General features: G+C 26.8%; 1 protein-coding gene across 1 annotated transcript; it reads left to right on the plus strand.

The window, feature by feature from the left end:
• Positions 1–5,318: 5,318 nt before the first annotated feature.
• On the plus strand, positions 5,319–17,338 carry LOC145831581 (heat shock cognate protein HSP 90-beta-like). Its single transcript, XM_082938882.1, has 14 exons — positions 5,319–5,432; positions 5,501–5,670; positions 9,027–9,064; positions 9,663–9,793; positions 10,138–10,344; positions 10,518–10,961; positions 11,250–11,387; positions 11,598–11,763; positions 11,998–12,261; positions 12,444–12,583; positions 12,753–12,956; positions 13,287–13,501; positions 13,770–13,888; positions 17,229–17,338. Coding segments are annotated over exons 3-14 (2,118 nt in total). The 5' UTR covers positions 5,319–5,432; positions 5,501–5,670; positions 9,027–9,063; the 3' UTR covers positions 17,318–17,338.
• Positions 17,339–17,378: the final 40 nt, after the last annotated feature.

Raw genomic sequence — 17,378 nt, forward strand, 5'->3', positions numbered from 1 at the left:
TAGGCGGAGTTGTGCTCTTAAGCATAGCTATCACAATATAAGTTATTATGCATAAATAATTTTGAAAAACCAAAATTTTACACAAAAATCCTCATTCGAATAGTCTGAATAAAGTATTCAATTTTGCGAAAATGTTTTAGTTTAGGAACTGTTAGGAAGTAAAGTTTTGGTTACATGACAATCCGAATTCTACTCAAGAGGTCATAGGTCAAAAATTATATATTTTTTAAAAGACAGTTCAGATGTGATAAATAAGATTTAAAAAAAAAACATTCGAAAAAAAAACATTGAACTATAATTTTTTAAATTAGTATATTTTAAACCTTATTTTGGACATATCTTAATAAGTATATAAGACTTTGCAAAAGAAAAACTTTAAGAACATTAAGAAAACATTAAGAAACTTTTGTTTTTCAGCTAATAATTTGTATTTTAAATTAAAAACTTTATTTACGCTAATAGTTTTGCAAAATTTTACAGTATGTCAACAAAAACCTGAAGTCTTTAACCATTCTCAATCCTTTTGCTAACGAAGAACCAAACGAGGAAAGAACAAAGTATATAGGAGATTTAGTTGGCATCAAAAACATAATCAAATAAAACGTTTCATCAAGAATACTTGTTTAAGGATAGAGTTAATGACTCTGAATTAGCTATATTGAAAGTGAGTCTTCTACATATATTAAACGTGACAAAAAAGTATTATATATATTAAAACGATTTCAATTATTATACTTAGTACGCCTAGCAACTTATGAAAAATGAAGAGGCTGGGCAATTGCAAGTTTACGAAAACTCTAGAGAGTACAGACAAGAAGTCGCCTTTGATATTTTATTATGCGGTGGACCGTCAAACTCTCTAGAGGACAGAAATGTTTGTTTTGATTGTGGAAGAAAAACTGTCGAAGAAAGCAAAAAGTTAAAAAATTCAAAAACAGACACTTGGGTAATTTTTGTTAAGCTTTATTATTAAAATATAGAAATTGATAATTTTTTGACAAATATAAAAGTTGTCTATGAAAAGCATAGAATAATATTTAATTAAAAAATATCAATAACCTTACGATACGTTTACTGCGGTTCAACAAATATCTACTGCTGTTGTTTTCTTGCTAAAAAAATTAGCTTACACAGAAGTTGTTTTTTAAAGGAGGTCCCTAAGTTTATTCAACTTAATTTGATATTCAAAATGTGTAATTTTATTTTGCTTAAAAACTTGCTAATAATCAACCTTATTGTTTTGATTATTTGTTCAACACTTTAAAACTGCAGTAAACATACCGATAACTTATTTTTTGGTATTATAAATAAATGTATACAATATACTCTGGTTATTTAATATTGAAATTACATTAAGATCTTCTGCGAAAGAAAAGAATGTAGGCGTTGGTTTCATTTTGAATGCTTAGGTTTAAGAAAGAACCCACCTAAGACTAAAAGGTGGATTTGCAATATGTGCAAAACGAGAAGATAGTACTATTTTTAAACATTTTTCTGTTTTTTATTTCGTTAAAATAGCATAAATTATAACTTAAAGTTTGTATCAGGTTTATAGTAATCTATGTTTATTTGGTTGATGATCAAGAGTTTTTTGCAATTTTGTGTTTTTATTTTTGTGTTTTAAATAAAAAAAAATTTCTCAAAGAGTGTTCTACAAAAGTATTATTTTATTTATGAAAGACTTTGCAAAGCTAGATAAAAACACAAAGGTTATTCAAAATAATCAATAATGTTACATGATATACAAAAAATTTAAGTTTCTAAAACTACTATTTATGCAAACAGAGCTAAGTTTTAAACGCAGATCATTCATGTAAAAAAGGTTGTTAACATTTAAAAACGATTTTACCAAGTTTGACAAGATTTCAAGTAAAAACATAGAAGTTATGAACCCTATAATAAAAAAGTGTTAAGTTCTTAAATATATGCTTTTTGTTACAGCGCTAAGTTTAATAGCAGATCATTCACGTAAAAAAGGTAATTTTAAAAAGACCATAACTTTTTTAGTACAATATATATACAAATTTTGTTTAAATGGGTTGTTTTGTTAATATTTAATAAGAATTTTACAAAGTTTGACAATATTTCAAGTAAAAACATAGAAGTTATGAACCTTAGAAAAAAAGTGTTAAGTTCTTAAATATATGCTTTTTGTTACAGCGCTAAGTTTAATAGCAGATCATTAACGTAAAAAAGGTAATTTTAAAAAGACCATAACTTTTTAAGTACATGATATATACAAATTTTGTTTTAATGGGTTGTTTTGTTAACATTTAAAAACGATTTTACAAAGTTTGACAAGATTTCAAGTAAAAACATAGAAGTTATGAACCCTAGAAACAAAGTGTTAAGTTCTTAAAAATATGCTTTTTGTTACAGCGCTAAGTTTAATAGCAGATCATTCACGTAAAAAGGTAATTTTAAAAAGACCATAACTTTTAAAGTACATGATATATACAAATTTTATTTAAATGGGTTGTTTTGTTAACATTGAGAAACGATTTTACAAAGTTTGACAAGATTTCAAGTAAAAACATAGAAGTTATGAACCCTAGAAACAAAGTGTTAAGTTCTTAAATATATGCTTTTTGTTACAGCGCTAAGTTTAATAGTAGATCATTCACGTAAAAAGGTAATTTTAAAAAGACCATAACTTTTCAAGTACATGATATATACAAATTTTGTTTAAATGGGTTGTTTTGTTAACATTTAAAAACGATTTTACAAAGTTGACAAGATTTCAAGTAAAAACATAGAAGTTATGAACCCTAGAGACAAAGTGTTAAGTTCTTAAATATATGCTTTTTGTTACAGCGCTAAGTTTAATAGCAGATCATTCACGTAAAAAAGGTAATTTTAAAAAGACCATAACTTTTCAAGTACATGATATATACAAATTTTGTTTAAATGGGTTGTTTTGTTAACATTTAAAAACGATTTTACAATGTTTGACAAGATTTTAAGTAAAAACATAGAAGTTATGAACCCTAGAAACAAAGTGTTAAGTTCTTAAATATATGCTTTTTGTTACAGCGCTAAGTTTAATAGCAGATCATTTACGTAAAAAAGGTAATTTTAAAAAGACAATAACTTTTTAAGTACATTATATATACAAATTTTGATTAAATGGGATGTTTTGTTAACATTTAAAAAGGATTTTACAACGTTTGACAAGATTTTAAATAAAACTGTTAAAGTTATGATTATGGCAAGGACATAGTCTATCTTTTATTCTCTTAGTACTTTTTTAACTCTATAACTCTTTTAATGTAACGTTTGAAATGGTCTAGAGTTATTCTGTTTCGGTTATGAGACTATTATAAAGTTTTTTTTTTAACAGTATAAATTAATTATAATTTTACTGTTACAGTACTTTAAATGTATATAAATTATATTAGTTTAATTTATTGTTTTAAATTAAAATTCTAATATCTTTGATTACTTTCTACTGAGTGATACGAGATCAAAACTTTGTGACCAACTGGTAACTTGGGAATTGTGCAATTATAAGCAAAATTAAGCACAACCTCAAAAAGATTTGAGGTCTCATTTTTGGATCCCACATATTATGCATTGGGATTGGTTTTTATAAAATTGGTTAGTAACAAAGTAAAAATTTCTTCAAACCAACTAAAATTTTGTTTTTATGATATTTCCGTAACATAAAACTTTTTCGAGCCGGAAAATCAGAGGTATCTGTAATAACAGCACCCTAAGGTTTATTGACTATTGACCATAGATGTGTTTTTTTTTAGTCAAGCTTTCATTTTAGGGAGTTTTTATAACTTGAAACTAATTCAAAAATACTTACAACTTTTAAAGAGCTTTACCTTGACTCAAATAGAAATTTAATAAAAAAATTATATACAAAAATGCTATTCGAGCCAAAGTAACACTCGTAATTTCTAATGCTAAATTTTTATTTAGATGTGTTGGTCAGGATAGCTTGAGAATTTTACAAATCATTAACATAATGCAGCAAATTGTTTGCATATATTCTGTATCAGCAATATTTTTTTGCTTTTTAAGATTTTTTATTTATTTATACCCTTATCCCTAACCCAACATACCCAAAAGTATTAAAATTAAATCTATAATGAAGTTTTAATGATTAAAATTAGTAATTATTATGTAAAAAAACTATATTTGCTAACTAAACATAAATACATTATGATTATAATTGCACTATTCTTAAGCTACACTGGCCACAAGGTTTTGATCTCATATCACTCAGTAGAGAGTAATCAAAGCCATCAGGCCATACAAACTGGTTATTAGTGTAAAAATGAATGCTAAAGCCTTATTTAGGTCTTTTGCCCACAATTTGGTAAGCATGTTCTTTTGTATAGTTCAAAACATTAGTCTTACTTCTCCCTCTACAATGATAACATTTTTGAAAGTCATGCAAGTAAGTTCCATTACCTCTAATTTTACTACTTCTTAAAAAATATATTACACCAATTGAAAATTATCAGTTTAACTGGAAATCCTTTTTGACACATTATTTGACAAACACTCCCAAGTTTAAATTTAAATCTTAACACTAGAAATCAAAGTTTTTTAATAAATAGAGTAGTTCACAATAAAACTTGTCTTAGTCCAGTGATTCTAAAATTGGTTTTACTTGCAATTAAATAGTAAAATATTATTCTAATAATCAAAAAACTAGGAAACCATAGCATTTACAAATACTAGGTTTACAAAAACCTAAATTTAGTATTCACCTATTTGCATTTAAAAAGTACATTTAAGTGTAATTTTAATGAGTAAAGATTGTATAAACTGAATAAACTTTATATAATGAAAAACTTTAAGTATTTACATTAGTTATATAACTTCAAACTCACTTTTTGTGTACAACAAAAGACACTAACTGTTTTGTTGTGGTTCAATCTTAAATATACAACTAATAAAATTAGTGTACATACTAATTTCGAGAACAGGTGTATACAATCACTACATAGGTATACTGAAAGTGTATGTAACATACAGGTAAAAATTAGTGTGTTAGAAAAAATCATTTTACCATATTAACTTTTCCAGAAATCATTTAACAAACCTTTATTTATGTATTTTACAGTATGGGTGTTAAATACTTATTGATTATTTTAAAATTTTAATTTGTTGCAGTTATTTTCTTTACAGTTAACATAAGTTATAAAAATAGAAAGAAACTGTTATAAAATCTTACCTTACCATACTGATTTAGATTAGTACTTTTACTAAAATTTCATTAATATAGATTAAAATAAGGATTTTTGTACTTATATTATTGTTTAATTAAAATTAAATTAATATATTTTAATTGTTTTAGATTACAAATACATATGTTAAACAATGGTTTTCGATTGTCAAAGTTCAAGATTTTTAAGAACAATCTCAATTAAAGCTGGTTGAAAACGAAACAATTCTTAAGTGTATAGACTTATGAGGTAGATAAATACATAAAAAAAAATTGTAAACAACAATGTTTAAATTTAAAAATAAACTTGTATGATAGATAAAGAAATAAACTGTGTGGATCTTGAATAATTAATGGTCAGGGAATTATAAAACATTATAATTTGAGGAGGTTTGCATACTCAAAAAACAATAATTTGATCAAAAAGAACAAAACGAAACAATTTGATGGATTCTAGTCCTGTCGAATAACAGAAGACTACTGTAAAGGTTTATACAATAAGTTTTAGCTTAAAACTTGAGCAAAAATTTGCTAATTTAATTTGTTACAGATATCAGATAAATATCCAGTAAACATCTTAATACTAAGAGAATGTAAAATTTAGATGAGAAATGTTTAAATTTAATAGTCTTTAGTTCACTATTAATTAATCAAACTAGATAATGTTGATTTTGATGTGGTAAGACACATTAAACTTAATAAAGTTAATGTACTTCTTAAAAGAGCAGTTAGATGCAATCATAAATAATGAAAAAGTTAGGAACAAAAATAACATAACTAGTAGTATGTTATTAGAAAGTTATTGCTTAAAGTTCTTGCAAAAAACTACTTTTTAAATAAATCAGTCTAGTTTAACTGTTCAAGTTTTTTTTGTTTAAAAGAAACCTAATATACAAAAAGGTCTTCATCTGTTTAGTTTCAAATAATACATTAACAGCAACTAAACTAGAGTTTTTAAAGTTTGTTATTTACTATTGAAGTGATTAATTTTATCTTTCTATTTAATATATTAAAAATATTGTATAATTTTATTAAAATAATTATTATTTAGTATCCTGTATTTGAAAAAAAAATTCTTTAGAATGTTGGTTTAAACATTTCTCAATAAGTTTATTTTTTATTCTTTAAACTTATTGAGAAATTTTTTAACTAAATCTTTAAAAATATATTAAAAAAGAAAGTTCAAACTTCAGTTTTAAAGTTGAAGTAGTTGAAGAACTTAAGCTGGGCTTAAAAAAGATTAGATTTTTCATGAATATTTAAGTACTTTCTAGGAATTTCTAGATTTTTCTAGAAGTTTCTAGAAGTTTTATTAATGATATATATAAGGGTTGCTACTCACTTATACACTTAGTGTAGGATACTAAGTGTAGTCAAGATTAGTCGAGAAATTTTCAATTTTTTTTAAATTATAAGATAATATAAGTTTTTTAACTCTGGCTTACAGAATATAGTTTTTTTTAATAACTGAAAATAATTTTAAGATTTTTTAAAACTCTCAGGACAGATTCTTTATATCATAAATGACATTTTATTGAACTTTTTTGTACCATTGTTAGAAAAAAACACTTGAATCCTTCCAATTAAGATATTTTATATAATTCTAATCTACTAGATTTTATACTTATATTTTTTTTGGTTATATAAGAAACATTGGATTTTATTAACAAAGTTACCAGTACCTGATTGACATTTTAAAGCTGTTTTAAAAACTCAAGCTTGTTTGAATTTTTGCTCTAAGTTCAGGCTATATATATATATAACACTTCTCAAAATTTTTTTCTAGGTTTTCTATAAATTTTATTCTTGGTGTATATTAGGGTTGCCACTCAAGATACTCTCTATACTCAAAATAACTTGAAATTTTTGAAAGTCTCAGGATAAAACAAGATTTATGTTTTTTTATTTAGGCTGAATTGTGATAGTTTTGTTTTTTATAAAAACCCAGGGTACTTATAAATTTTTTAAAAAGTCTCAGGCCAGATTTATTAGATCTTAAATAAGGTTTAATTGAACTTTTTTCTACCTTTTCAGGAAAATAAACTTAAATCCTTCAAATGAAATTTTTATTTAATGGTATTCTACTCATTATGGAAAAGTTTATTTTTTCAAAAAAGTTACATAAAATACATGTGATATACTTAAAGAAATTATTAATACCTGTTTCATATTTTTAAGGCTGTTTTAAAAACTGAATCTTGTTTAAAGTTTTGTTCAAAATGCAGGCTATATATAACATTTCTCCTAATGTTGAAATATTTTCAAGCTATATCTAGATTTTTCCATAAGTCTCTGTTAGTTTTAATGATGATATATATAAGGGTTGCCACTTACTTAGGATACTCAGTATACTCAAGTTAACTCAAGATAACTTGAAGTTTTTGAAAATCTTAGGGTATTGGGATTTTTTTATTAAACTCCAGCTGACTTAATATAGTTCTGTTTTTTATAAATAACTCGGGTCAGTTTTAAGATTTTTAAAAGGTATCAGGACATATTCTTTACATCATAAATAAAATTTAATTGAACTTTTTAGTACCTTAGTAGGAAAAAATTACTTAAGATGTTATTAAAATATTTTATAAATGGTAATCTACTAAATTTTAAACTTATGAAAAAATGTTTGTTCTTAAGAGTCACATAAGATTAAGAAACACTGTTTGTTAGTCAAGAAATTATCAGTACATGTTTGATATTTTTAAGGCTATTTTTAAATCTCAAGGTTGTTTGAAGTTTTGTGCAAAATTCAGGCTAAATATAACATTTCTCCAAACATGTATTTTCAAGCTATTTCTAGTTTTTTCTTCAAGTTTCTGTAAATATTAATGATGGTATATATTAGGGTTGCTACTCACTTAGGATACTCTGTATACTAAAAATAACTCAATACATTTTTAAATTTTTGCAAATCTCAGGATATAACAGGATATTCTTAAGTTTTTCTTAATTGTTTGTAATTTTTTTTTTATTAAAGTTTAATTTACAGTATTTCATCTGTACTTTGGCTTTTACTGAAAAAAATTAATTAGGTTGTGTTTTTTGTCTCAAAGAGTAGTAACTTCAATTAAATCTAAGAAAAACACTACAAAGCTACTAAGCTTTGTTAAGTGAAAATAAATATATATTTATTGGAACAAGTTAGAAGGTAAAATCTGAATTCTTTTAACAGTAAAACTATTAAAGCAGATGGTTTCAAATAAAGTCAGTTGTGGCTAAGAGAGTTTGGAGTAACAGCTTAAGATGTAAAACTGATTTAAAGTTTAAATAATTTATAAATCCAAGTACAGTAAAGTATTTAAATATCAAATGAATAATTAATACTAAGAGTTTTTAAACATGCTAAGATGGGTGTAGTGACATTTATTAAGATACTTAGTATTATTATATTTATTCTGTACTTTGTTTTCATTTCTCAGAGGTAAAAAAACCAAAAAATCCATAACACCATAAGCTATATTTTCTATTTTTACTAATTGATATTGTTGTCTGTGTGGTTTATAAGTTTAAAAGAATAAATATTTTTATATTTAATATGTGGGATATAAGTTGCATGTGTGTATTTTTGAGAGCATTTAAAGTAAATTGTCTCTGTTTTATAATGACCTGTAAAAATCAAAAGCTGTTGATGTTAGTCTTTTAAAAGCTTAATACTCATACAGATAATGATTGCATACAAAAAAATACCTTTATATTGGATAATGCTTAATGTTTTTTTGTAGAATGTTATTAAAATCTAGTTTTCTATCTGTTTTTACTATTTAGCTCCTACTAATTAGCCTATTTTCATATATGTATAGCTTAGAATATTATTATCTAAGAGTTAACCATTATATTTTTCTTTCAGATCTAGTTAAAATTCATCCAGTAAACAAAAAAACAAAAGTAAGTTAGTTAAATATTTTACTGCTAAAAAGTTTTGGTTTAGTACTTAAGTAATTTTCCACAAATAAGGTTTTCAGTTTTTAAAGATATATACATATTAAATAGTACAACTACTTACAGGGTTGCCAAAAAACCTGTATCTCTAGAAAAACCTAGAATTTGACAGTTTAAGCTAAAAAACCTGGAACAATCTGAATCTGGAATTTTTAACAATCACCACCAAAAAAACCTGAAAAACCTGGAATTTGAATAGTTGTTTAGATGTTAAGTAGAGAAGTTTCAGTTTGACACAAAAATTTAATCATATAGATAAAATTTTTTGTCATCATCAAAAACTTTTTTATAAAAAAAAATTAAAAGTAGCTTTATAGTATGTTTTCAATGTTCTATTTAACACAGTTTTATACCTTGAACTTAACTTTAAACTAAAGATAGGCCCAAAAGTGTGTATTTTTAAAAACCTGGAGAAAATTTGCTAAAAATCTGTACTTATCCAGCTGGATATAGTTAATCAAATGAATATAATTATCTTGTATTTAGTTAGAGATAAAACATAAAAATTTTATAATTACTAATCAAATTATTTTATATTTTCTAGTGTCCAACATAGAAGATGCAGAAACTTTTGCCTTCCAGGCAGAAATTGCCCAATTGATGAGTCTCATCATCAACACTTTCTACAGCAACAAAGAAATTTTCCTTAGAGAACTTATCTCCAACTCTTCTGATGTTTGTTATTCATTTAGTTTTAAAAATGACTCTAACATTAAATGACTAAATTTATTGAGCAAGAAATGTGTAAATTATTTTGTTTAAATAAGTATGACAAGTTAACAAATTTTACAGAACAAATCTTTAAATATGGTTTTGTACAAATGAAAAAACCTAAATTTATATGTAAGTTAAGTTTAAAAAAAAATCAAATTGAATATATAAAAAACAACAGACTTTATTAACAAAAATTAGTATAACAAAAAAACCTTATTTGTATACTTTATCTAAGAATTTTTAAAATTATGTGATAACTTTTTTTTGATGAAAATAAGCACAACTTTTTATGACAAATTTCACAGGCTCTTGACAAGATCAGGTATGAGAGTCTCACGGATGCCAGCAAGTTAGACTCTGGCAAGGAGTTGAAGATTGAGGTGATTCCAGACAAGGAGAACCAGACCATCACTTTGATTGACACGGGTATCGGTATGACCAAGTCTGACTTGATCAACAACCTTGGTACAATTGCCAAGTCTGGAACCAAGGCTTTCATGGAAGCTCTCAATGTAAGTTTCATTTAAATATTAATTGTATTTATTAACAAACTAATCTATTTTATTAATTTTCAATTTTGTTTTGAAAGAAGATCAAAATGCAGTAACATAAATTTATATTTAGTTTTAAGTAATAAATATTAATTGGTCAGTAAACATAAAGTAATGCACAAATAATATTACAGTCAGGAGCTGATATTTCAATGATCGGTCAGTTTGGTGTGGGTTTCTACTCAGCTTTCCTGGTGGCCAACAAGGTTCAGGTTATTTCCAAAAACAACGACGATGAGCTCTACTGCTGGGAATCTTCAGCTGGAGGTTCCTTTACCATCAGGGAATGTGAAGACGATCTTACCAGAGGAACCAAAATCATCCTTCACATCAAAGAAGATCAGAAGGAGTACCTCGAGGAGAAGAAGCTCAAAGACATCGTGAAGAAGCACTCCCAGTTCATTGGCTACCCGATCATCATGCACGTTGAAAAGGAGAGGGAAACGGAAGTCAGCGACGACGAAGAGGAAGAGGTGCAGGAGGAAGGAGCTGGAGATGATCAGCCCAAAGTGGAAGATCTCGACGAGAACGAAGAGTCAGAATCTGCTGACAAGAAGAAAAAGACGAAAAAAATCAAGGTACTTAAATAATATCATATAGTAAATTTTTTTGCTCTTACAATTTAAAAAGAATGAAATTTTATACATTAAGTTAATTGTAGTTCCAATCAATATTTTTTAATTCTTATCAAAGTCCAATATGATAAATTTTTTTTGTCATAATAAGTTTAAAAAAATATAGTTCACCAAGTTTAATAGAAAAATTTCTAACAAATGTTTTAACTTGGAGTTTTGTATTACAACTTTTTATAACTACCACATATAAAAATAAACTCACCACTTTTATAATACCTTGTTATGAAACAGGAGAAATACATTGATCAAGAGGAACTCAATAAGACCAAACCACTTTGGACTCGCAACCCTGCCGATATTTCAGGTGACGAGTATGGAGAATTTTACAAGAGTCTGACCAACGACTGGGAAGATCATCTTGCTGTGAAGGTTAGTTATAATTATTTTTTTAAACTCTAGATAATTATACAAAAAACATAAAACTGCAATGATGATGTTTCCACGTTCGCAGTTTCCACTGAATACTTTTTGTAAATGACAGCGAAAATCTTCCTTGGATGTCTGAGCAGTTTCTAATTGACTTAAGATAAAAAAATAAAAACAACTTAAATCTTATTAAACACTCTCTTGTTTTAACAGCACTTCTCAGTGGAAGGACAACTCGAGTTCCGTGCTCTTCTGTTTGTGCCAAAACGCGCCCCAATGGATCTTTTCGAGAACAAAAACAGCAAGAACAACATCAAATTGTACGTTCGTAGGGTATTCATCATGGACAACTGTGAAGAACTCATTCCTGAATACCTCAGTTAGTTTCTAATAAAAGTTGTTACAAAGTATTTATCTAAAATAAATATGGTAAGTAAAAATTTAAATAGTTAAATTGACTTTATACATTAAATTGGAAGGAACTTTAAGACTTTAAATATGGTTTAATAAATTATACTAAACGATATGAACTCATCTAAACTAATTTTTGACGCATAAATTAGGTAACAAAGTTATTGTAAAATATTTAATATTAATTATTCAATTCTCACAGACTTCGTCAAAGGTGTTGTGGATAGCGAAGATCTTCCTTTGAACATCTCAAGAGAGACTCTTCAGCAATCGAAGATCTTGAAGGTCATCCGCAAGAACATTGTGAAGAAATGCATGGAATTGTTCACTGAGATCAGCGAAGACCAGGAACAGTTCAAAAAATTTTACGAGCATTTCGGCAAGAACTTGAAGTTGGGAATCCATGAGGATTCGCAAAACCGTAAGAAATTGTCAGGATTCCTCAGATACCACTCTTCTCAAACAAGTTTATATTTCTTACTTATTGATTATTCTTTTCTGTTTTTCTTTCAGTAAGTTGATTGTTCATTAAAATTTTTTAAAGTTGTGTAACACAAAACTTGAAGTCAAATAATTAATAACACAAGTTTTAAAAGTTTTTTAAATGCGTGCAACATCAAATAGAAATAATAAAACTTTTTTTTACAGCTGAAGAGATGACGTCACTAGCTGATTACGTCACCAGGATGAAGGAGAATCAGAAAGACATCTATTACATCACCGGTGAATCGAAAGAACAAGTTCAAAACTCTGTCTTTGTCGAAAGAGTTGTCAAGAGAGGATTCGAGGTAGCTACTAAATAATGACTTAAAAAATTTTAAAAAAATAGTTAAAAAGAACTAAGTTATTTATTAAGTTCAACAAAATGTCAAAAAATAACAAAAGTAGCATTAGCATTTCAAAATAAAAATCATAAACGAACCAATTGTATTAATTAAATAAATGATACCAATTTAGGTTCTCTACATGACTGAGCCGATTGATGAGTATTGCGTGCAGCAGTTGAAAGAATATGAAGGCAAGAATCTTGTCAGCATCACAAAAGAAGGACTCGAACTGCCAGAAGACGAAGAAGAGAAGAAAAAATTCGAAGAAGCCACAAAGAAGTTCGAGCCTCTCTGCACCGTCATGAAGGAAATCTTGGACAAAAAAGTCGAAAAGGTTAATTATCAGTATTCTATTTTAATCAGTTTATTACAACAATAGTAAATTTAAACACTTTTAAAGTAGTATGTCGTAACTTGTACGACTTTTAAATTATAATTAAAAAATATATTGGTAAATTAAAAAAGCTCGTGTCTAATCATCAGGTCATAAAATAAAAATAAAAATCGTTATTTTAAGTAATTTAAAACTAATAATAATTGTTATAACGAAAATTTACCAGATGTTATAGAGGCACGTTTGAAATAGTATTATGGCAATCTACTTACTCATTTTTATATTTTCATTTCCTCATAGTCTATAAAATTATTTTCCTATTCTTCACAGGTGTTGGTATCAAACCGTCTCGTGCAATCGCCTTGCTGCATTGTTACGTCACAACACGGATATTCGGCCAACATGGAAAGGATCATAAGGGCTCAGGCGTTGAAAGATTCAAGCTCGATGGCGTACATGGCAGCGAAGAAGAATTTGGAAATAAATCACGATCATCCCATCATGGAACAGTTGAGAGTGAAGGCCGAAGCTAACAAGAACGACAAGTTTGTTTTTATATACATATGTTTTTTCAATACTAAAAATTGCAAGTATGAATTGCAGCTCATGTTTAGTGGTTTCATAACTTTCAAAAACCTGTTCATCTTAGATTTCTAAACAAAAAGTGTATTTGTGTAGATTTATCATAAATGCATATATACATCAACAATATTTATTAAAAAAAAGTTCGGCTTAAAAATTTATTATTGTTGTTTCAGTATATAACAAGATACGTTTAATTTGATTATTTAACTATCAATAAATCAAAAACAGATCAGTAAAAGACTTGGTGATGCTTTTGTTCGAAACTTCTCTTCTCGCATCCGGATTTTCACTGCAAGATCCTTCAAAACACGCTTCTTCAGTTCACAGAATGATCCAACTTGGTCTTGGTAAGAAAATTTTGATAATTATATAAAAAAAATTTGAGACGTAACCGGATTATTTTCAAGTTCTTTTCTCTCTTTTTTAAGTGCTAATGCAGGGGTCGGCAGGCAGTTGGTGGTCGCGGGCCAAATTTCAAGTTTACAAAGTCTTCGCGGGCCGCAGTTTTAGTTTTAGTGACATTTGAAAAATCTTATGGTTTTAGTTTTAGTCACACTAGAGAAAAGTTTTACTTTTATTCACCTTATCATTATAAATAACTTTTAGCTATACATAGAGTGACTATTTAAATTAAATAAAATTAGAATAAAATTTACATTGACTAATATACTTAAGTGTTAATAAACTATGTACTTTCATAAGCACTTACTAAGTTAAATTTAATACTTTTGTAATTTTACATACAATTTAACTCTATAAAAACTAAACTTAAAAGACAATTTATTAGTTACTTTTATATATTTGTTATATTATCAACCCCTTTTTTCATATTTCTAAGAATATTAACTTCAAAAAAAAGTTTTTGCGTGTTAAATAGTTTACATTCATTAAAAAATTAGTAATTAGTTAAGTTAATAAAATTAATACCTGTTTGTATTATAGAAAGCTAGAATAAATTCTTTAACATAATTAATTCTCGAATACTTAAATAAAATGTCTTATAAGTAACTAGTATTTTACATGGTTGTCACTTAAAAAGCAAAAATGTCTGAGTTGTATCAAACCAGCCTAAGTTCATTAAAAGTTTAAAAAGCTAGTAAATCGTTGTAAATCTAGCTCAAGTACCTAGTAAAAATATCATCATCATTAAAAAGTACACAAAGTGTAAAAAAACAATAAAAAACTACAATTAGTAAACTACACTACAGTCATAAAAACTATTCTGGGAATTCTAAGATTTATATAAAGTGTTTGAAATAAAAGTTTCACACACATCTGAGTTTACAAGCTGTTAAAATAGACTGTTTGTGTAGCAACCCAGTTAAAACAAAGTTCACAACATAAAGAAATAACAAAACTTATTAACAGTAAACAAATTACATGCCAAAAAAATATAAGTCAGCTGGAATGGACTTTCTTAAACATTTTTAACAAAAGTATAAAACTTAATTGAGTCATTAGCGAAGAGTAAAACCTCTTTTTTATTAAGCATTACAGCAATTCTTTATCTGCAACAAGAATTTAAAAATATTAGTTGTAAAATAAAAGACGAGCAACAAAAAAAAAACGTTAGTTAGGAGTTATTGCGAGAAACGATAAAAAAACAAATCACCAAAGTCAGTTCTAACAAAACACATGATTATCTTCAGTAACTACAGAATTATCAGAAAAAAGTTGTTAGGGCAAGTTATAAAGTAGCAAAATCTATTATTAATAATGAGATACCGTTTATAATTGAAAATTTTTTTAAAGAATTTTTGTTGGCAGTAATGAAAAACTTTTGTTTATTTCTTCAATGACAACTAAAAGTCCTATTTAGGAAATGCTTTAAGGTTATAAAGTCGTATAAATCAAATTATGACTTTAATCAATATGTTAAGATGAGAGCACTGATAGAAAAACTATTGCTCATCTGAGAATTTTTATTAGAGATGTTTTTTTAACTTTGAAACTTTAGTATAATTTCTTGGTTTAGTTCAAACACGAAGCACAACAATCGGTGAAATTTTACAAGTAAAGGTGCAATGCACCAAAAGTTTTTAAAAGTACAATTTCTTCTTTTATATTTAGTATAAAGTTTAATAAGTGTCTTATAAAATATATCAATATTAAAAAACACTGTTAAGCTACTTTAGTATATTTTTTAATAAAGAAATGTTTATTTGCTAAATTTTTTGTGTCAAATCGAAATTTCACTACTTTACATGTAAAAATTGTTTGAAACTCCAGGCTTTTTAAAAATTCTCAAATTCAAGTTTTTTTCCAAAATTTTTAAGCATAAATTTTCAAGTTCAAAGCTTGAACTTGATATATTATAACATATATTATAACTGAAACTAACACTTTGGGTTGGGCAAAACTTACATCATAAGTTTAATTTGCCACTCTTTTAAGCAAAAAAGCCAGCCTGAATTAACAAAAACATTCCTGATATTTTTGTATACAAAAAGCAATTCTAGCCAAAAACTTATAAAATGACTTAGTTGGCCTGAGATTTGAAGTCTTCAAATAGTGATAGTCTGAGTGTGTGTCAATGTTTATAAACTATCCCTAATTCCCTAAGTCTAGTTTATATTAAATAGGTAGCTCCAAAAAACAGCAAATGTGTGTATTGATATGCAAAGCATAAAAGTTAACTTAATTTGACAAAATCAATGTTTGAAAAATGAAAATGTATACCTACTAACTAAAAACTATATTAGTTTATGTCATATATATTGTTTTAGTTGTGTCTGTACAACTTTAGATATTACATGTAGAAAAAACAAACTTAGAAAGTTATGCATAAACTAAACTTAAACTAACTAAAGTATTAAATAAAAAGTGGTTTAAAATATGAGCATTGTTTTAAGTTGGTGTGCATATAAATTAGTTCAAGTGCAAAGAAAACTTCTAAAAAATTAAAATGTGTCAAAAAAAAATTTAAATAAACCTTTTTTTCTTATTACTATGTCATTTTAAATGTTTTTACACTAAAACATAACATTTACAAATAAAAAATATATAAAAGAAACTTAGGTATAAAAAATATTGGAAAGAATATCTAAGCTATAAAGAAATGACACTTTAGTTAATTACTGTGCATTACTTTTGTACAAAACGGAAAACATTTGCATTTAGTTTATTTGATAAATAGGTATAATATAACTAACTTATTAAATTTAAGCACTCTTTTTTCAGATAATTACTTGCTGTTGTAAAATAGAAGTTATTATGAAACTCAGAAAAGTATCCTGTTAGAATGCTAATCTGTCTTTTTCACATTTTTAAATTAAAGTAGCAACTTCTTCTAATTATTTTTAAATGTTATACAGAGACTTAAAACCAAACTAAACAAGTTAAATCGAATTACCGAAAAAAATTTTACTTGAAATATATTTTTGCTCAGCGGGCCACTTTTACATGCTCGCGGGCCACAAAATTTTCTTTCGCGGGCCGCATTCCATTCAAAAAAATAACGTGCTCGCGGGCCGCAGATTTACCCTTCGCGGGCCGCAATTGGCCCGCGGGCCGCAGTTTGCCGACCCCTGTGCTAATGTTTAGTATGTAAAGAAGTTTTACGTTTCACTATAATGGAGTTTCGGTTTAATATTTAAAGAGTATTGTAAATATACGAAAAACTATCTACGCTCGTTTATTTGTTCATGTTGGTTGAGTTTCGTCATTAAAATTTTCTCCTCACTTTAGGAATTGATATGGAAGTTGAGGAAACTGAAAATGAAGACGAGATGCCACCACTGGAGGGAGACGCCGGCCGCATGGAAGAAGTTGATTAAATACTTCAAATTTTATCCGCTCGATGGCGTTGCAGAGTCGTAAAATGTATTTGCTACTTGT

The sequence above is a fragment of the Thalia democratica genome, chromosome 3, assembly GCF_965202585.1.
Source record: "Thalia democratica chromosome 3, ktThaDemo2.hap1.1, whole genome shotgun sequence".
Lineage (NCBI taxonomy): Eukaryota > Metazoa > Chordata > Thaliacea > Salpida > Salpidae > Thalia > Thalia democratica.

What these genes read in the sequence shown, in the direction of transcription:
- LOC145831581 (XM_082938882.1), top strand. An exon ending in ACTCATTCCTGAATACCTCA is followed by an intron (nt 11,764 to 11,997) that starts GTTAGTTTCTAA and finishes CAATTCTCACAG; the next exon opens with ACTTCGTCAAAGGTGTTGTG. An exon ending in GAAGCTAACAAGAACGACAA is followed by an intron (nt 13,502 to 13,769) that starts GTTTGTTTTTAT and finishes AATCAAAAACAG; the next exon opens with ATCAGTAAAAGACTTGGTGA.